Source organism: Panthera leo, chromosome A2 (genome assembly GCF_018350215.1).
Source record: "Panthera leo isolate Ple1 chromosome A2, P.leo_Ple1_pat1.1, whole genome shotgun sequence".
Classification (NCBI taxonomy): domain Eukaryota; kingdom Metazoa; phylum Chordata; class Mammalia; order Carnivora; family Felidae; genus Panthera; species Panthera leo.
In genome coordinates, this window is record NC_056680.1 from 2624149 (window position 1) to 2644239 (window position 20091).

A 20091-nucleotide genomic window follows, 5' to 3' on the forward strand; every position below is an offset into this window, starting at 1 on the left:
TTTGGGGATGGCGAGGGCCGGGGCGCACGGCCCCATCGTGCTCTGCGTGGCCCCGCGTCGGCACCTCACAGCCATGCGATAGGCAGGTACTGGTATTGTTCCCTTTTGTAGATGAGAAAACCGAGGCACGGAGAGGTCAAGGGGCCTTCCCAGGGGCAAGCAGGGAGCTGGGGTTGGAAGCCACGACTCCGAGCTCCCGCCCTCTGGGCCCTGAGGGGCTCACCCCACAAGAGAGGGCCCTGCTTCTGCCCTGGTCTGCTCCCAAAATCGCCCTCCTGGACCAGAGCAGTCACCTCTACCCTGGTCCCCTGGCTTCTGTCCTCACTTCCCTGTCTGTCCTAAGGTGGCCAGAGAGCCCCCCATGAGCTCTGAGTCAGGTCCTGCCCTCCTCTGCTCACAGTCCTCTGGGGGCCCCACCTCCCTTGGGGCAAAAGTCCTCCCCTGACCCCCAAGGCCCTGCAGGACCTGTCCCTGTGCCCTGCCTGCCCTCCCTTCCTCCCTCTCTTCCCCTCGGTCTCTCTGCTCCAGCCACATGGGCCTCCTAGCTGTTCCTCCAACAGTCCAGGCCCAGTTCCTGCTTCAGGGCCTTTGCATGTGCTTTGCCTTCTATCTGGACAGCTCATTGCTCTCTCTCTCTAGATCACCCAGGTCTCAGCTCACATACTCCCCCTCTCAGACAGATTTGCTGACCTCAGACAGTCTTAGCCACTCTCAATGACCACTTTCTGTTTTATTTCCTTTTGAGGAAGTTAGTGATCGCCTATGTATTTGCTTAGTTGCTTGTTTGCTTCTCTCTCCTAATGCAACCTCACCCGCTTGAGGGCAGAGGCTTTTGTCTGTCCTGATCACTACTGTGTCCTCAGCGCCTAGAATAGGACCCTGGTACACAACAGGTGCTCAATAAATATTTGCAGAAAGAAAAAAAAGGAGAGAGGGAGGGGTGAAGCAGAGACAAAAAGAGAAACTAGAGAGATGGTACACAGGGGTGGAGGAGGAGAGATAACAGGAAGGAAGGATGGAAGAAAAAGCAAGTGGGTGAGGACGTCCCCGTTGGAAAGGCCGGCACAGGGGGGCCGGATGGTTCCAGGAGCGTCACAGGCCCCCGTGCCGCTCACCACGGGCCGGCTGTGACCCTGAGTCCTCCTTGGCCTCCTGTGATCCTCAGGCGCCTGCCTCCAAGCCAGATGTTCAAGGCAGGCGGGGGCAGCGACGTTTGGCCTGGTCCCATGGGGAGCTCCAGCGTCTGGCGGAGGAAAGCACTTCCTCCCACCCGCCAGGGAGTCCCCTGGAGATGGAGCTGGGCGAGTGCTGCACAAACAGGAAACCCCGGTGGGGGGAAAGGCGGAGGGGCGTGCTGACACCAGCTGGCCAGCTGGGTGGCAGGAAACGGCCGAGGCCACTTCCCCTGGACGCTGGGGGCGGGGGGGGGGCATCGCCCTCTCCTCCCGGGGATGTGGTGGCCCTGAGCCCCCCAGCACGGGGCTGGGCACATAGTAATTGCTCAATAAATGGTGTGCACAAAGCTGGTAACCGGGGAGACTGGAGTTTCCGGACTGGCCAGGACTTGGGTCTCTCACAGCTGGGGAACCGGGCACCCAGGTCGGCTCCCTGTGGCCCGTGCTGCCCCCTGGGGGCCTGGAGAAGAACCGCTCTCGCCACCCCCAAGGCCTAGAGCCGCCCACCTGCTGGTCCCTTCTCCACTCTGACCACCTTCCCTGGCTTCTTTCCCTCCTGTTGCCTCCAACCCCAGGGCCTTTGCACGGGCCACTGCTGGCAATATCGTGACCCTCAGGGAGGCGGCCAGACCTCCTGTTTAAGACCATCCTGATCACGGCAGCCGACACTGGCCTGCGTGGCCGTTACCCTGCACTAGGCGCTGTCCTTGCCACTTCCCAAATTTTAATGTCTGTAGGCCTCTCGGTCCTCTTTCAGGCAGGCTCCCCAACCCTGCCTGCCGACCACCGCCTGATGCGTGGTGCCTTTGCCTTAATGATCTAAAAAAAACAAACCCAAAACCGTATTGTGGTTAAATTCACATGACAGAACACAACACTTTTGTTGCCCCGAAAAGAAGCCCTGTCCCCACCCCTCCTCCTCCTCCCCAGTCCTCGGCCCCCATGAACCCCCCTTCCTGTCCGCGGAGGAGCCCGTTCCGGACGTTTCACACCTGCGGACTCACGCCCCGCGTGGCCTTGTGTCGGGTTCCCTCCCTGAGCGTCATGTGTCCGGGGTCCATCCGGGCTGGGAGTCCCCACAAGGGACTTGTGTCTAGGCCACTTGTGTCTGCCTAGTTCCCACAGTGTCCCCGGGGCCCAGCTCAGAACAGGACACGGGATGCACTCGTAAACGCTCGTTCGGTAGACGGGTTCTGCCCGCGAAGGCCTCCGGGGGTTGGGGGGGTGGTGCGAGAGGCTGGCTCCCAGCTGTCCAAGGTCAGCCAAGAGGAGCCACACCTGTTTCCAAATCCATTAAATGGGTCCCAACCACTGCACACCGGAGAGGAGGGTCCCTCTTCCTTTGACATTAGGCAGGCGTGGTTCTGGGGACATGGGGGACTTTAACTGCTGCGGGTGGACCTTCCATTCAGCCCGTGATTCTGAGCCCCTGCTGTGTGCCAGGCTCTGGGCCAGGCACTGGGGACACCGCGGGACCTGGGCACACAGACCTCCCCGTCAGGACAGAGCTCCCAGTCTGGAGGGGGAGGGATAAGGGGCTGCAGAACCGCGTGACGCGAGGAGAGCAAGCCAGCCCCTTGCGGCCAGTTGATTCATATCAGCCACCCCGATGGCAGGGTGTGTGGCCCCCACTTTGGAATTAGGGAGCACAGAGGCTCACGGACAGGAAGGGACTTGCCCAAGAGCACACGCGAAGCGGCAGCCGAGCTGAGATTCGAACGCAGGTCCGGCCTCTGCCTCCGTCTTGCCACAGGGCTGCAGGGGGTGGACAGGGTGACCACTCCAGCGCCCGGAGTCTGGGTAGCCCAGGGTGTCGAGGAAGGAAACAGACCCAGTGAGTCCCATTTTCTCCCTGTTCCAGACACGACCGACTTCCAGGAGAGCTTCGTCACCTCCGGCGTGTTCAGCGTCACCGAGCTCATCCAGGTGTCCCGGAGTGAGTGTCCCCGCCCACCCTGTGCTGGGATCTGGAGAGGGGAGGGGCACGGGAGAGGGAGAGGGGGCTCTGGGATGGGGACTCTGAGAAAGAGTCTCAGGGAAAGGGAAGCTGCCCATCACCCTGCCCTACTCCCCTCTGTCACCGAGCTAAGGTTCCTAGGAAGGGCAGTAGGTAGGGGCCCACACGCCCCACCCGCTTTGCCTCCTGTTCCCTTACCTTCCTAATGCACCTGCTGGGGACCCACCCACTCCCCAGACACCCCCACCTGAATTCCAGTGCAGGGAGTTCTGGGCACTGCCCTGCCTTAACCCTGACCATCATCCTCCCTGTCCAGATCAGCAGAGCCTGGCCTCAGGGAGCGCTGGGAAGCTCGGCCTCCCGCTCTGGCTATGCCTCTGCCTCACAGTGTGAGCTTGGCCTCTCTTGCTGGCTTTGGGCTTCTGACCCATAGAATGAGGACACTTTCAGCCACGTTAGGAACCAGGCCAGTCAGGGGACGGGGTTCCTTTTGGGGCTGGCCAGTCCCCCGGTGGCTCTCCCCACCCCTCCGGGGCAAACTGCAGCCCTGGAGCTTGCACCCTCTCTCACTCTGCCCCCTCTCGCCCTCCGCAGCACCCGTGGTGACTGGAACAGGACCCAACTTCTCCCTGGGGGAGCTGCAGGGGCACCTGGCATACGACCTGAATCCAGCCAGCACAGGCATGAGGAGAACGCTACCGAGCACTTCCTCCAGCGGGTACGTGCCCTGGTCCCTGCCTCTGGGCATTCAGCCACCCCTCGCCCACCTCCACCTGGCCCCGGCTGGCTGACTCCTCTCCCTGGAATGCCTGTTTTCAGGGTTCACATGGTAAACTCCTACGTGTCCCTCAAAACCCAGCCCCAAGTGCTCCTTTCCCCAGCCCTGATACCCCACCCAGGGCTCCCACAGCCTTGAGTCCTATCAGCCCACCCCCTGAGACTCCACGAGAACAGACACTGGTTCTTGCGGAGATACGCTGGGTAACCTTGGGCCGGTCACCGTGCTTGCGTGGATTTCCGCCATCTGTAAAATGGGATCATAGTCCTACCGGGTTGTTCTGAGGTTTACGGTAGGCCGAGTGTTTATCCAGGGTTTTAGTGCGCAGCCTGCCAGCCGACCGTCTGCGCTCGGCCGAGTGCCTCACTGCCTCTGGCCCCGGGCGTCTCATCCGCGCGATGGGCAGGTTGAGACAGGTGCTCCCAGAACCGGCTGAAAGTCCGCGGGAACCTCGACGTCTCGCGATAGCACCCTCCCCGCCCTGCCCCCCCTACGGACCGGAAGTCAGCCCCAACCGCCCCCTCCACACCCTCGCGTCGCCGTGGTAACCGGCCTGCGCTCTGTTTCCCTCGCCCTTCAGGAGCAAGCGGCACAAGTCGGGCTCGATGGAGGAAGACGTGGACACGAGCCCCGGCGGCGATTACTACACCTCGCCCAGCTCTCCCACGAGTAGCAGCCGCAACTGGACGGAGGACATGGAAGGAGGTGGGGCTGGCAGTGGGGGCGGAGCGGGCCTCGGGGCCGGGGTTACCGCGGCGGGGACTACATATTCCGGCAGGCACTGCGCCGGGAAGCCCTGGGGCTGGGGCCGCGGGGCCTCCTGGGAATTGTAGTCGCGCGCGTCGCTCGCCGCTGGGAAGTCCGGACTCACGTTCCCGGAGCTTCTGGGTTCCGTCGGGGCCTCGAGAGGGCGGAGACTGTCCCTCCCGCGGCTTTCCTGCCCTCTGCCCGGTGCAGCCTCGTCTCCGTGGGGCTCCCGACCTGCGGCGTGGACTCGGTGGCGCTTCTGATCGCCAGCGCGCTTCTTCCCGAGGTCCGCCCTACGCCCTCATCTGGAGGGTCCCCGCTGGTGGGTCCCGAGCTGTAGCATGTGCCCCGTCGCAGGGGTCCTGCTGATCTTCCGAGATTCCCGTCTCCACGGGCTCGGCCTCCGCGCGGTCCCAGGTCTCTCGGAGCCCCGCCGCTTTTCTCTGAACCTCCTTTTCGGGGAGAGGCTGGCCTCTCACTCGTCTGCCTTTTTAGGGCCCTCCCCAGAACGGGTCCTGTTCTGCAAGGGGCGGCATTGCCACAGGCTCCCCAGCGGCCTCCCCCGAAGATCTCCGTTCCTTGGGGTCCTCGTCTCCACGGCGGTTCTCCTCCGGAGAACCCGAGTTTCTGCTCTCCCGCGGGCTGGCCTCGGGGCTGCTCGGGGACACTATGCTCAGGGGGGCCCACAAGCTTGCCTTGCCCTGGGCTGGGTGTCCCTGGAAATGCAAAGGTCCCCAGCGGAGTCTGTGTCCCAGAACTTAGAAACGCCCCTCAGTCCAGACCCTTACCCCTTAAAAAGGGCTCACCCCGCGGATTACCCAATGGTTGCCAGCGTGGACTCGGGCCCACCGGCCAGTACAGCCTCTGGTGACCTCACTGCTCTGAGCCTCCGGTTCCTCATCTGTAAAATGGGGTTAATATCTGCACCGCCCCCTAAGGTTGCGGGGATTAAGTGAGTTAATACGTGCGGTGTCCCTAAAACAGGCCTGGCGCATAGTACACACCCAGTAAACCTGAGGATTTGTTTGCTTGCCCCCTGCTTTTTGGTCCCTACTCCCTATTCCCAAAGGGCCAGCTTTCTTATAAAGGTCTGTCTACACGAAGACCATACCTACAGGATTCCTGGAAAGCATTACAGTTAAGAGGGCAAGTTTAAGTGTCAGAGAGACCTGGGTTTGAAAGCCAGGTCTGCCATTGGCTCGCTGTGTGTGCTGTGTAACTTTGGGCAGGTGACTTGACTTCTCTGAACCTCAGTTTTCTTTTTTTTTTTTCAACTTTTTTTTTTATTTATTTTTGGGACAGAGAGAGACAGAGCATGAACGGGGGAGGGGCAGAGAGAGAGGGAGACACAGAATCGAAAGCAGGCTCCAGGCTCTGAGCCATCAGCCCAGAGCCCAACGCGGGGCTCGAACTCACAGACCGCGAGATCGTGACCTGGCTGAAGTCGGACGCTTAACCGACTGCGCCACCCAGGCGCCCCTGAACCTCAGTTTTCTTATCTTCAAAATGGGATTGATGAGCTAACTCTTCTTTCCTGGAGCTGGGAGGAGGGAATGGTAGGAGGCACATAAAGCAGCCACCTGGCACACGGTGAGTGCCCAGGACACAAGAGAGTTCGTTGTTCGTGTCTTTATAAAACCCCCATGTCTGTGAATGAGTCTCTATCATGTCTGGTTGTGACATTTGAGCCCCAGTGGCCCTCCCTCTTCCATTGTGTTGGCTCCCAGGGCAGGTACCTAACCTTGGGAGGATGTGTCTCCCTAGGAGGCTCTAATTTGTGGGTCAAAGTGTCTCCATGGTTCTCTCTCCCTGTGGGTTCCCCACTTCTGACAGGTTTGCCTGTGTAAAGATCCTGTATTTAATAAGCTTTTAAGTTTGATTGTGAGAAACAGAAACCCCAAAAGAACAGGGCATTTCTCCCCAAAGTAAATGTCCAGCCATCAGCAACCCTGAGACTTAGGCTCCCGCCTTTAGCTCCGGTGAATGTGGAACATTTTTTTGAATATTTTTTTAAACTTTATTGTTTATTTTTGAGAGAGAGAGAGAGAGGGAGACAACGCTCGATTGGGGGAAGGGCAGAGGGAAAGGGGGAGACATAGAATCTGAAGCAGGCTCCAGGCTCTGAACTGTCGGCACAGAGCCCAATGCGGGGCTGGAACTCACCAACCGTGAGATCGTGACCTGAGCTGAAGTCGGATGCTCAGCCAACTGAGCCACCCAAGTGCCCCGAATGTGGAGCATTTTTAAATGTTTATTTATTTATTTTTTTTTGAGAGAGAGAGAGCACGAGCAGGGGCAGAGAGGGGGGGAGAGAGAGAGAGAGAGAGGGAGAATCCCAAGCAGCCTCCACGTTGTCAGCACTGAGTACGACGCAGGGCTCAAACTCATGAACTGTGAAATCATGACCTGAGATGAAATCAAGAGTCTATCACTTAACCAACTGAGCCACCCAGGTGCCCCCAAGTGAATATGGTTTTCATTCCCACCTTATGGTCCAAGACAACTGCTGGAGCTCCAGCCCTCATGTCTGCTGTCCAGCCAGCAGGAAAGAAGGGTCAAGTCTGAGCATGTCCTTTCCCTTTAAAAATAATTCTCAGAGGCTGCGCTTACCTCTTCTGCTGATCTCTGGGCCCCTGAGTTGCTCCTAGGGCCACACCCTGCCGCAGGGGCTTCTGGGAAATGTAGTCTTATTTTCGGCAAGTACGTGCCCCTCTCAACTTTAAGGGTTCTGCCACTAAGGAAGAGGGGTAGGGCAGATATTGGGAGACTGTTAACTTCTGCGCTGCCTTTAATGATTGGGAACCCCAAAGCGCTTCTCTGTTAACTCTGTGATGGACGGGACTGGCCACATATAAAGCGCGTACTATTTAGAGGTGGAGGGCAGCTTCTGCGATGTAGCCACAGCAGCCCGGAGAGGAAAAATTATAGCCTTAAGTCTATGGATTAGAAAAACAGAAAGGATGGAAGCCAAAAACAAAAACCTAGCTTTCAATGCAGGAAGCTCGAAAAGAGAAAATAAATAAATCAATCAATAAAAGGAAGGAAATGTTCGAGAAAGTCGCTGGAGCCTGGTGTGAACTTCCTGCCCTGAGCATGAAGCGGCAGCAGTGGGGGTGGACGAGGAGGCAACTGACACCCCCTTCTGGTGTGCCCCACGGAGTCACAGAGCTGAATCTGTCCCTTGTGGTCTCCATTGGTTGCTTCAGGCGGTGGCAGACTGGCTCCCTCCTGTGGGGCCCTCAGTGTAACCCCCAGCTGTATGCGGGTCTGCACCCTGCAGGTGCGCCCAGCCCGGTGGGGAAGATGGACTCATCTCTCCCCCTCCTCCCTCCTCTTCCTTTCCCTCCTCCTCCCCTCCCCCTTCTGCTCCTCCCGGCCCCCTTCTCTTCCTTTCCTCCCTCCTCTTCCTCTGCCGCCTCCTCCTCCCCTTCCCATGTCCTCTTCCCCCTCCCCCACAGTCTCCTCCTCTTGGCTTCCTCCAGCTTCCTGTCTAGACAGCCCCCAATTAGCTGCTCATTAAGGGGGTTAAGCTGATTAGAGCACCCCCTCCCTTCCTCTCCTCCCGCCGCAAGGGCAGTGTTCCGCTAACACCCGCCTCCCCCGGCGCCTGTGCTCCCTTACCTGGGGCGGGGCGGAGGTCTGGGGGATCTGTCGGCCCCGCCTCCCAGGCCTCGCGCCGGACTGAGGCCTTTGCCCTCTCTGTGCCCAGATTGGGAGTGCCTTTTCTCCTCCTGGCCACCTCCTCCCGAGGCCTTCCCTGGTTACCCACCCAAGCAGGCCAGAAAGGGCCCCCTCTGCTCAGCTCCCGGGAGTGCTTTGTTCCTGCTGCTTCTGTGGCCCTCCTGCAGGGGGCGGAGGCACCCAGCCACGCAGGTACCAGCTCCTTCTCTCTCCCCTGTCGCGTGGGGGCCTCCCCCCACCTCTTAGAACCCGGAGGGCAGGAGGGGCGCAGAGCGAGGCCTGTGGAGTTACGGTGTTGGATTTGAATCCTCTCCCCCGCTCCTTGCCTCTGTGGCCTTGGGCAAGCGACCTCCCGTCCGGCGTCAGTCTCCACATCTGTGAAACGGGGGTGACAACGGTAACCCCCGCACGGGGCGGGTGTGAGCGTGACACGAGGGCAGGCTCCGATGTGCGCTGCCCCCAGGGGACAGGACAGCTGGGGTGGGGGGGGCGCACACACCACAGCGGGCCCGCCCGTGGCCTGGGGCCGTGGAGACCCGGGCCGGACATCATGTGCAGTCACCATGCGCACGGGGGAGGGGTGCGGCTGGGCGAGCACGCGGGCGCATGCGCAGATGGGGCGGCTCGTGGGGTAGGGTCCGTGCTCCCCGGGCAGGCGCGCGCGAGGGACCGAAGGGAGGACACTAGGCAGAGGGTGGAGGCGTGGATGTGCTCGGATGGGGACAGACGCGGTGCCGGGATGGGGACACAGAGGGGTGGGGGTGGGGGGTGGGGCAGAAAGCGGCTCGCACCCGGGCCGGAGGGCGTACCGGCCTCGTCTTAACCAGACCGCGTGACGGCCTGTCTGTTGAGCCGGGAGGGATGCCCAGACTCGGGGAAGCACACTCAGGGCCTCTAGGGGCCTGCCCCGGAGCGCGAAGGGCTGTTCTTTCCTGCAGGGCCCCGGGCCAGGCTCCCCCACTCCCTCCCGCCTGCCCCGGTTCCCCCAGGCCCCATCTCAGGAAGCTCTAGAAGGGCCTGCGGAGATGCGAGATGCGGCTGGGGGCAGGGTCCAGCCAGGCTATTTGCATCCAGGACAGGCTGTTCTAGGAAATCCTCCTAAGTGAGCCTCCGCCGGCCCTAACCTCATTCCCACCAGGCCCCGTGCCAGCAGGGAGCTGTCGCCCCTGCCGCACGCACCCACATGCGCACACGTGTGCACGCGCACGCCGCCTGCAGGGCTGACACCCCCCCCCCCCCCCCCCCGGCCATCCTGGGTCCCACCGGCTCCCGTCCCCTGGGACGGCCTGGGCTCCCGGCTCCAGAGGCGACACTTGGCTGCCAGGCCTCTTGGGCCTGCTGACCCAGGGCCCCGGACACACTCACTCCCAGCACCGTGTGTGTTTGGGGCTATGAGGGCAGCAGGGTTTGTGACACAAAAGCAGCTGACTTCCGCGGTGGCCCTGGGGCAGCTGGTTCCCACATCTGTATCACCACCAGCAGGACCCAGCATTGAGGCCGAGGGAACACGGTTGAGGACAAGGCTGGGGGCGGGGGGCCAGGACACGGGCGGCAGGAGACCCCCACGCCCGCGACAGCAAGCCTCAGAGGCGGGCCATGACTCTCACCAGGGTGACTCTGCCGGGGGACGGCAGCGGCTGTCACATCGGGGGGTCCCTGGCATGGGGGGGGGGGGTGCAGGCGAGGACGCTGCTTGGCCTGCGGTGCCCGGGGCACCTCCACAGGGAGTGACCCTCCCCGATGTCAGCGGTGCTGGGTGGGAGGGAGAGCACACCCCTCACCATGTGCGGGTCCACTGTGGGCCTCGGTGGGTGCGTTTCAGTCTAAAACTTTTTTCTCCTGCAGTTTATTTATGTATTTGTTTGTTTGTTTATTTGTGAGAGCGCCCGTGCATGAGCGGGGGAAGGGCGGGGGGGGAGAGAGACAGAGAGCGAGAGAGAGAATCCCAAGCAGGCCCTCCGCTTGGCACAGAGCCCAGTGTGGGGCTCGATCCCGCGACCCTGAGATCGTGACCTGAGCTGAAATCAAGAGTCAGACGCTCGGGGCGCCTGGGTGGCGCAGTCGGTTAAGCGTCCGACTTCAGCCAGGTCACGATCTCGCGGTCCGTGAGTTCGAGCCCCGCGTCAGGCTCTGGGCTGATGGCTCGGAGCCTGGAGCCTGTTTCCGATTCTGTGTCTCCCTCTCTCTCTGCCCCTCCCCCGTTCATGCTCTGTCTCTCTCTGTCCCAAAAATAAATAAAAAAAAAAAAAAAAAGAAAGAAAATGGATTTCTTTAAAAAAAAAAAAAAAAAAAAGAGTCAGACGCTCAACCGACTGAGCCCCCCAGGTGCCCCTAAAATACGTTCTGAAGTGATTTCTAAACATGCCCATCGGCAGGCCCCACTGCACCGAGATTCTGGTCGCCCTGGGGGAGCCGGGCCCGGGACTCTGCCCCGATTCCTCCCCGGCTCTCCCGTCTGGAGGCTGGCAGGGACGGGGCGCGGAGAGGAGGGGCGGGGGCTCCCCTGAGTCTTGAGGGCCAGCACGTGCCCCTCACCGGGATGGCCTGTCCCCTTCACGACAACAGGGACTCCTGTGCCGCGGTCTCTGTGGAGTCCTTGCGCGCCCTTGGCACACCATTCATTCGTTCATTCATTCATTCATTCATGGAGGAAGGTGCCAGGGGTTGAGCCGGAGGCTGGTAGGGTCCCTGAGGGCCAGAGCCGCCCCAGGCAGCCGGCGGCCCAGGTGAGGCCCGTCCACACAGGAAACTCCCAACGGGTCAGTGAGCCAGACTCTGGTCTAACGGCTACAGGGGTTCTGTCCCATTTTAGATCTATCCCTCGATGGCCCCGCGAGGAAGGTTCTGTTCCCTTACCCTGGTGAGGAGGAGTCTGCGGGCGCAGGGCCACTCTGGGCCTCGTCGGCGTCCTCCCGGCTCACCCCTGCCTATTGGGGCTTTAGGATGGCCCCTCGTCTCTGCCTACCCTGCAGGGTACGGGGTGCCTCCGGAGGGTGGGGCAGCCTGAGCCGTCTCTGTCTCTGGAGGGAGAGAAGGCAGGGGCCAGGCCGTGACGTCAGGGGCCTCTGCTGGCACCAGGCTCCTCGTCCCGTGGGCCACGTGACCCCGGGCAGCCCCTCTCTGCTCTGAGCCTCGGTTTGCCCCCCTGGATGATGGGCTCCCAGCCCCTCGCCCACGAGTGCTGGCAGGAGGGGGGGCAGGGGCTCTGACTGCCTGCAGGCCTGTGACCCTCTGGCCCCTCCCGCACAGGCATCTCGTCCCCGGTGAAGAAAACAGAGATGGACAAGTCACCTTTCCACAGCCCGTCTCCCCAGGACTCCCCCCGCCTCTCCAGCTTCACCCAGCACCACCGGCCTGTCATTGCCGTGCACAGCGGTGAGCACGTGGGCCCCGGGCAGGGAGGGGCGGCTGGGCCCTCTGATCAGGCACCCCCCCCCCCCTCCTTGGGCCGGGGAAGTCCCTCTGGCCATCTGACCGTGAGTCCCGGTGCCATAGCCTCCCGGCTGGGCCACAGCACCCAGAGGTGTCCTGGTGCGGAGCGCCTGGCCCTGATTCAGGCTCTGAGGCCTCAGTTTCCCCCTCCGTGCAGGAAGGAGGTACAGTCTGGGCTTGCCCGTCCCCCCGCTCCCCTTAGCTCTCACTCCACCCCCACGGGGTTGGGTGCTCACAGAAGGAGGCAGACACTCCCGACGCATGGCTGGACACACACAAGGACACACAGGCCATGCAGGGGTGCTCCTGGCCACAGGGACAGGAGGCCTCATGTGCGACAGAGGGAGACCGACTTGAGCAGCCACAGGGCACGAGCCGAGCTGGTCATGGTGCACCTGGCTCTCCTTTGCTCGTCCGTCCACGGGGGCTCATAAACGTCCCCCTCCCAGGGCTGTCTTTCGGGCCGGATGGGCTAATCGCGGTAAGGGCTCGCGCATCGCCTGTCACCCCATTGTCCTGATGGTGACGATTTCGCCGCACACAAGGGCAGGCACACACACAGGGAGGCAGGCGAGAATCAGAACAGTGCAGTGGTTCGGATCAGGAGTCGGCAGACCAGGCCCGCGGCTGTCTGTTGTTGTAAATAAAGTTTTATTGGTGCACGGCCCTGGCCGTCCATTTGCCTGTGGCAGCTTTCAGACTTCAGCGACAGAGGCAGGTAGCCACCAGAGACCGTGGGGCCTGAAAAGCCAAGAGGACGTACTCTTTGGCCAGGAGCTAGAGAGAGGAAGGGGGCCTGAGCTACCTTGGAGGTGACGGGAACGTTCCAGGATTACAAAGCGAATATACTAGAAGTCACCGGATCGTTTAAAAAGAGAAAGCCAGCAAATAACACACGGGGTCGCCACTCAGCCATGCACAGGAGCGGGGCGCCCCCACCCACTGCCCCGCGGACGGACCCCGACACACGATGCTCAGGGAGGGACCCAGACACGAGAGGCCCCAGAGTATCTGAAACCCATTTCTGTGAAACATCCAGAACAGGCTCATCCCCGCACAGGAAGGGGGCTCGTGGGGGGAGGGGAGTGCGATGGCTGAGGGGGACGGAGTTGCTTCTCGGGATGATGAAAATGTCCCACGAGCCATCGTAGCGGTGGTTCCACGGTCCCCAATCGTGCCAAAGCCCAGTGAAGTGAATACTGGGAAAGGGTGAACTTTATCTCCAAATTATGTTTCCACGGTAAAAACAATAGTGACCACCGGCCCCTTGCGGAAAGAGCCAGCCAACCCCTGGGTCAGGGTGTGGGCCGTGGGGCCAGACCCTCCCCCGGGTCTGCTGCCTGCTTGCTGTGTGGTCTCTGGGGGGGGGGGCGGGCGGAAGGGACGTAACCTCTGACAGCCACCACATCGTCCGGTTTAATAACAAAACCGGGGCGGCAACAGAACGCCGTGAGCTTGTGGTAGAACGTCATCGAATTTGGGCGTGTAAGAGACAGACAACAGGGCCTGGCCGGTGGCAGGGCTCGCTGGGTCCTGCTCTGTTCCTATTGGAGGCACCGGGGCGCAGGGGACACCCGCACCCCCAGACGCAGCCTCCAGTGACCGTCCCGTCCTGCTCTCCACAGGGATCGCCCGGAGCCCTCACCCCACCTCGGCCCTGCACTTCCCCACGACCTCCATTCTGCCCCAGACGGCCTCCACCTACTTCCCGCACACGGCCATCCGCTACCCACCTCACCTCAACCCCCAGGACCCGCTCAAAGATCTCGTGTCGCTGGCCTGCGACCCAGCCAGCCAGCAACCTGGACCGGTGAGTTTGCGGGTGGGGGCGACTCGGGCCTCCCCTCGGCCCCACGGGCCGCCGGCCCGCGCGGGGCTCCGGGCGACGCCCCCCGGGGCCCCGGCTGTCACTCAGCCTCCGTGTTGAATGGCCTTGTGGATGACAGGGCCGCCGCCTTCCCTCGTCTGAAGCGCCCGGAGCCGGGCCAGGTCAGAGCCGAGGCTCTTTCGCGTGTTGGAACCAACGGCGCGTAGCTGGCCCCAAACCCGCCACGGTCCCGTGGCTGCGGCGCGGGCCCACGCTCGCCAAACTCCCGCAGAAGCTTCTGGGGCTCAGAGCGGTTGCGCCTTCCGGAGCTGGGGCCGAGGCGGTTGGCCGCAGGCCTGCCGGTGAAGGAGGCGGGGCGCGTGCGGACCCAGCCGCGAGGCCGGGTGTCGTTTAGGGTGAGGTGGCGTCTCGTGCGAGGAGAGCAGAGGGAAGAGAGCGGCTTGAGGAGGAGACGAGGGGTCCCCGATGCCGCCGCGGGCCTGCGGGCTCAGGCGAGTGGGCACCAGAGGCACCCACCAGACTCGTCCCGGCCCCGGCTGGCCCGGCCCGGCCCTGCTGCCCCTCAGGCCCTCCCCCGGCGGGGCCCGCAGACGGCCGCCCGGGGCAGGGGGGGCGCCCGCCGCCTTAACCACCTGTCTCTCTGTTCCTCCCAGTTAAATGGAAGTGGTCAGCTCAAAATGTCCAGTCACTGCCTTTCTGCTCAGATGCTGGCGCCCCCGCCCCCTGGGCTGCCGCGGCTGGCGCTCCCCCCTGCCACCAAACCCACCTCCGAGGGAGGAAGCACGTCGCCGACCTCGCCCTGTAAGCACTCGGGAAGCGGTGCCCGTGGCAGGGCGGGCGTCCCTGAGGGGCCCCCTCCCCTCCCCTCCCCGACTGCTGGGGCCCAGGGCTCAGGCCCGGCCTGCCGGGTGCTGGTGAGTTTGGTGGGTCCCCAGACGGAGGCCCACAGGGGCCCAAGGCAGCCTTAGGGAATGGCAGGAGAGGGCCGGGGGCAGTCTGGGGTCCCCGCGCGCCCGCTCCCGGTGATAAGCGCCCTCCTCTGTGCGACGAGCAGGTGGCCGTAGGCAAAGATCTCAAACTGGCGGCCCTGGGGGCAGAGGGAGCCCCCAGATGCCTTGTGTTTGTGCAAAATGAGAATTTGTCGTTGTCTTAGAATCAGGACAGCTCACTGGAAAATTTCCGGAGTTCTAGACTCTTGGGGGAGAAAGCAGCCGAAACGGGCCCGGCTCCTGCCGGGCGCCCAGGCTGGGCCACGCCTCTAGATGGGACAGCCCCCACCTGACCCCAGAAGGCCTTGAGTTGACTGCCTCGCCTTCTAGAACTTTCCACGCTCTGGATGTGGTTCCAGGTGACAGCTCGCGGGCCCCTCGTGCACCGCCAGCCTGGGAAGCGGCAGAATCGCACTCCCGAGGTCCACCCATCAACGGTGGCCCTGCACCCAGCCTCTCCCTGGACCCCAGTGCGGGCTTGGGCGGGCCGTCCACCCTCCTCCAGGCTGCCTCACTCTGGGCCACCGTCCTCTGGGCCATCCCGTGAGGCCGTCTCAGTCGGTGTCCCCGAACAGATGGTCTCAGAGACCCCCGACCCCTCAGTCTGGCCCCCACACTGTCTCTGAGCGTCTCTCTCCTTTCCTCCCCAAATGAGGTTCCTCACCCGCCCTGAGCAGGAGGGACTGTCGGCTCACCCCCTTCCCCACATGCGCACCCCCTGCGGCCAGCATGCACCGCCTTGCAGGGGGCCCAGGACAGCTCCGCGTACCGACGGGCTGTCTCCGAATGCCGCGTGCGGTGCGGAGCGCCGGGTTTGAATCCCGACTCTGCAGCTCGCTCCCTGTGTGTCTTCGGGGAAATGCCCACCCCTCTCTGAGCCTCCGTTTTCTCAGCTGCAGAACGGACGGTCACAGAGCACCCTGTCGCAGGGCTGTGGGAGCGAGCCGATGAGATAGATCGGAGACAACAGTCAGTGCCCCACCAGGCGCAGAGTAGGGAGCAAATACGCGGGGAGGGTGACCTCCTTCCCCGTCTGTGCAGTGGGGCTAACGATCCCGTTTGCTAGATCGAGGCCACTGCGGGTTGAGTGGGACTGTGCCCGGTGCCTGGCACAGACCTGGATTCCTCCCCCTTCCCCTGCACGCGGATTTCACCGGCAAGTCCGGCCTGCCGCCTCCTCCCGCCAGACCCCCACCCCCCACCCCAGGGCCTCACGCCCCCCACATACCCCACCCTGGCTGATGCCAGCAAAGGACCTTCCCGCCCTCCCCCCCCAGACCCCGGGCAGCCCTGGGCATCGGTTACTTGCCAAGAAAAAGTAACCGGTCAGACGAAAGCCTCCGCGGCAACGTGTGCGCGCGCGCGCGCGCGCGCGCGCGTGTGTGTGTGTGTGTGTGTGTGCGCGCGCGCGCGCGCGCGCTCGTCTGTGTGTTGCAAACACCCGGCCTTTCCCCCGAGCAGCCTCCGAGAGGAAAATTAATAAGTAAAGCGCCCTCAATAATTCATGGCGCCCCGCGCGGGCTGCAGGCCGCGGTAGCAGGACTGAAGCACACCCTGAATAATTCACAGGCGGTTTCTGATCATGCATCTCATCTCGTGCCTGCGCTCTCAGCGGATGCCCCGCCCGGGTGACCCCGGGGCCCGAGACCGTGGGCTTTCCGGGGCTGACCCGGATCGGCTGGGGAGGGCAGCGAGCTTGGAGGCGCCGGGTGCTGGGTGCGAAGGCCCGGCTGTGTGACCCTGGGCAGCGGCCACCCTCTCTGGGTGCTCCCGCGCAGCCCCCTGCGCTAACGGGCTCTCGGTCTCTCTCCTCCCCGCAGCCTACTCTACGCCCGGCACGCCCCCTGCAAACCGTTCCTTTGTGGGATTAGGACCAAGGGATCCAGCGGGCATTTATCAGGCACAGGTAGGGGCCGAGAGGCCGGCTGGGGCGGGGTAGGGAGGGGCAGGGCAGAGGGGCCTGCCTGGGCACGCAGGGAGAGGCAGGCCGGCTGGTCCCATGCCGCCCCTCCAGCTGCACCCCGGGCACGGGAGCCAGCTTCCCATACCCTTCCAGGGCCTCGAGCCCACGCCCAGGAACGTGGTACGGCCCCAGACCCTGTGTGTCACCTCCCAGCGGGAGACACTCACGGCAGAGCTGCTGTGAGGCCGGGCTTTGTTACCGCCCCAGGCCCGTTTGCACAGATGGGAAGACTGAGGCCCGCAGAGGCGAAGGGATCTGCCCAGGATCACACAGCACGTCAGCCCAAGCTTGCAGCCCCCGAGCCTTTGTCCCCGCCCGTGCTGCTGGTCGGAGGGACCATGAGAAAGGAGGGCAGGGGGTAGCAGTGGACTCTAGGACTCCGGGGACAGGTGGGGAAACTGAGGCAGCCCATGGCAGGGGGTGGGGCCTCCCGGGAGAGCACGTGCACCCCCACCCCAGGCTCCAGTCCCAGAGGTGGAGAGGGGAGCAGCAGGGGCAGAGGCGGCATTGCTCCAGGAGTGGGCGCCAGGGTGGGGAGAGGGGGATGGGCCGGGCCGGGACACGGAGGCTCAGAGAGGAGGAGTGAGTTGCCTGAGGCTGCACAGCAGCGGAGGGCAGAGCCCCAGTGGGTCCGGAACTAAGACCGGTGGCTCCCAGCTTCCCGCAGGGTTGGGGTCTGAGTCTGTGCCGCACCGCGGGCTGGGAGTGTGCTGCCAGATGGTGTCTGGGGGTGGTGGCTGGACCCCGGGGCCCCCACCCCCCAGCGCGTGTTGGGGAGAGGGTTGCAGGATGTCAGGCAGCCCCAGGGAGGCCCCTCCGGTGCCCAGATGCACAGAGAAAGCAGCCCGGGGCTCCCCAGCATCTCCCGAGTGCCGGAACCACAGAGCGTGGGCATTTGTGGGACCCCGGGGGCCACATTTGGTTGCCTGGGAGGGTTTCCTGCGGCAGAGTCCATGCGCAGGGACTGAGGGGGACATCGGGTGCCTGGTAGCTACATCCCCCTTCCTCGGCGGAGACCAGGATCGGCCGGGGACCCTCCGGGGCGGACCTGGTTGCTGCTGGCAGCTCACCAGGGCCAGAGTGTATGGAGAGGAGCCAGCCACCGCCCTCCCTCCCTGCCCGGGCCTCAGCAGTGAGTGCTCGCCCCTGGCTCTGCTCACCCACTCTGAACCTCCGTCTCTTCTTCTGGCCTTGGACACTTCCCGGGGGAGAGTCTTGGAAAGGCCCGCAGCCGTCGAAGCTGGACCGGTTTTATCTAGAAAGGGCTCCAAAAGGCAGACACTGTCCCACATACCTTCCACACCCCGAATATTAAGTGTTGTGCCTTGCTCAGAGTCACCCAGAAAGCTGGGGTGACTCCAGGGCTCCCCACTTTGAGTTTGGGGTACCCCGTGGGCCACCCTCTCTAAGCCCTGGCGTGGATACTCCCACCCCCCAGGGCTCTGGAACCCATGCATTTCCTCGCCGCCCCCAACCCCACATCCCTGATGGGAGGGGGAGAAATGTCCCGATTTCTTCAGAAACCAAAGGTAATAAAAATGACAGGGAGGAGGCCTTGCCTGCTTAACCCTTCCCCAGGTCCCCACCCCCCTGCCGCATCTCTCCATTATCGACCGCCACACGGGGGTCCACCCCAGCAGACATCCTAGAAGAGGAGGGAAACCGAGGCAGACCAGGGCAGTACTTTGGTTCTGCGTGCTTCTCATTTCCCCCTATGGTCCAGTGGGGCCCAGACTGGTAGGAACCTGGGGGAGGGGGCCTCCAAGGCCCTGCCTGGGGAGGGAGGGTTGGAGCTGGTGCAGAAGTGGCTGGCAGGAGAGAAGGATCAGGGTCCCCGGGCAGGGGACTTGGCACCGACAAAGGCTAGAAACGCCAGAGAAACAGCTTGAATGTGGGGTTTGTCCTGAGGGCCGTGGGGAGCCACGGAAGGGTTGAGAGTGAGGGAGGGGCACAACCAGATCTGAGAATGAGAAAGAACTTTCGGAGGCTGGCATTGGTGGGGTGTGTGGGGCACGGAAGGGAGATGTCAGATTGATGGGAGACTCCCAAGGGAGCCTGGGTCGTAGAAGAGGTGAGGCCTGAGTCCGGGTGAACAGGAGGGCATCCCTGGGAGAGACCCTGCCCACGCTGCTGTTGGCTGGACCACAGATCTGTGGACTAGGGGCACCCCAGTTCCCTGGGGGTCAGGTGCCCCTCTCTGCTCCCTGCAGACCCTGAAGGGAAGGAAGGGCGGGGAGGAGGAAACCATGAGACCCTGTTCCCCACTCTTGGAGCCCCTGTGCAAAGGGCTCAGAGCTCAGAGGCCTCTCATTTCTGACCCAGTCAGCACTTCTGCGTCTGCCTTCATTATTCCTGGGAGGTTTGCTTTCCTCTGCCCACCCCCCAGCCCCCAATCCCAGCCTAGAGCAGCTCTGTCCCTCCCCACGCCCTTCCCATCTTCTGCGTCCTCGCCAGTGCCCCTCCCCTGATCAATATCCCCCTCCTCCATCGGTGCCCCTCCCCCATCAATTTCTCCTCCCCCATCAGTGTCCCTCCCCCAGATCAATATCCCCTTCCCCATCAATATTTCTCCCTGATTAACATCTGCTCCCCCATCTATGCCCCTCGCACATTGGTGCCCCTCCCCCCGGTCAATTCAACCGATCGCCCTCTGGTCAATTACCTTCCTTCACCTCCCACATAAATCCCCCCAGTCCTGAGCCATCTATCACTTTTTTGGTCCCCAGATTGGGGCTCCGCGGACCCTGATACCTCTGCCCCCTCCCCGATGTGGTGGGGTCCCCCCTCCAGCATTTTGCACCGGGATCCTTTCTGCCCAGAAGCACATGACACCCGTCCAGCAGATAGATGAGCCAAGGACCAGAGGGGTTAAGCCGCGTGCCAGAGCCACACTGGCAGCTCCAGCCAGGCGGGGGGGGGAGTCCGCAGCCGGGACCTCACCCCCGGTTCCTCACCTCGGTCCCCCAGTCAGCGGAAGAGGAGGATGTTAAGTTACTGGGACCAGAGGCCTGGGAGGGAGGAGGGAGGAAGGGAGGAAGGGCCAAGGGGAGGCCACCATGGGGGAGGGTCACGCCCAGAGTCTGTCTGGTTGCCAACAGAAACCAGACATGAGGTAATGGCCAAGATGAACTTGAACTTGGCTGGAGGTGGGGGGCTGGGAGCCATGGCGCCAGTTCATTGGGATGGCCCACAGGGCGGCCTGGTTGGAGGGGCACGATTGATTTACGGCAGGGGTGGGGGGGGCAGCGCTACTCAGCATCAGTTGGGGGGGGGGGTCCCCAGGCCGGCCCCACGCAGGTGCAGTCGATGCATTTCCAGGGGAAGGGGTCTGTTCCCCGTGACTTCCCTGTGGAGACCAGGACTGGAGCTGTCCCCGATCCCGAGCCTCAGTACCCCCCCCCCCCCATGTAAAGTGGAAGTCGTGGCCCCTCAGCGGCCAGGCCAGAGGTCCGACCTGGGCAGGGGAGAAGCGGGGACTGGAACCACACAGGCCCCAGCCGCAGTTCCACTCTGGGGCTCCCACGCTGGTGGACTTAGGCAA

General features: G+C 63.0%; 2 protein-coding genes across 5 annotated transcripts in view; one reads left to right on the forward strand and one right to left on the reverse strand.

The window, feature by feature from the left end:
• Nucleotides 1-20091, forward strand: part of NFIC (nuclear factor I C) — a 62628-nt gene that overhangs the window by 39491 nt on the left and 3046 nt on the right. For 2 of the 4 annotated variants that reach the window (XM_042927960.1, XM_042927959.1), the window contains exons 4-10: nucleotides 3037-3111; nucleotides 3727-3850; nucleotides 4491-4615; nucleotides 11588-11713; nucleotides 13396-13580; nucleotides 14252-14399; nucleotides 16408-16493. In XM_042927960.1, the coding sequence (XP_042783894.1) occupies nucleotides 3037-3111; nucleotides 3727-3850; nucleotides 4491-4615; nucleotides 11588-11713; nucleotides 13396-13580; nucleotides 14252-14399; nucleotides 16408-16493 (869 nt within the window). The remainder of the gene's footprint in view (nucleotides 1-3036; nucleotides 3112-3726; nucleotides 3851-4490; nucleotides 4616-11587; nucleotides 11714-13395; nucleotides 13581-14251; nucleotides 14400-16407; nucleotides 16494-20091) is intronic. The other 2 variants (XM_042927961.1, XM_042927962.1) reach the window with 2 other exon arrangements.
• LOC122213754 lies at nucleotides 2-4368 on the reverse strand. Its single transcript, XM_042927963.1, has 3 exons — nucleotides 4182-4368; nucleotides 2180-3142; nucleotides 2-1994 (listed from the first exon to the last, which is right to left on the reverse strand). Exon 3 carries the CDS (start codon nucleotides 1821-1823, stop codon nucleotides 867-869), a length of 957 nt encoding a protein of 318 aa, XP_042783897.1. The 5' UTR covers nucleotides 1824-1994; nucleotides 2180-3142; nucleotides 4182-4368; the 3' UTR covers nucleotides 2-866.

What these genes read in the sequence shown, in the direction of transcription:
- LOC122213754 (XM_042927963.1), bottom strand. Translation starts at nt 1,823, where the DNA reads ATGGTCTTAAACAGGAGGTCTGGCCGCCTCCCTGAGGGTCACGATATT.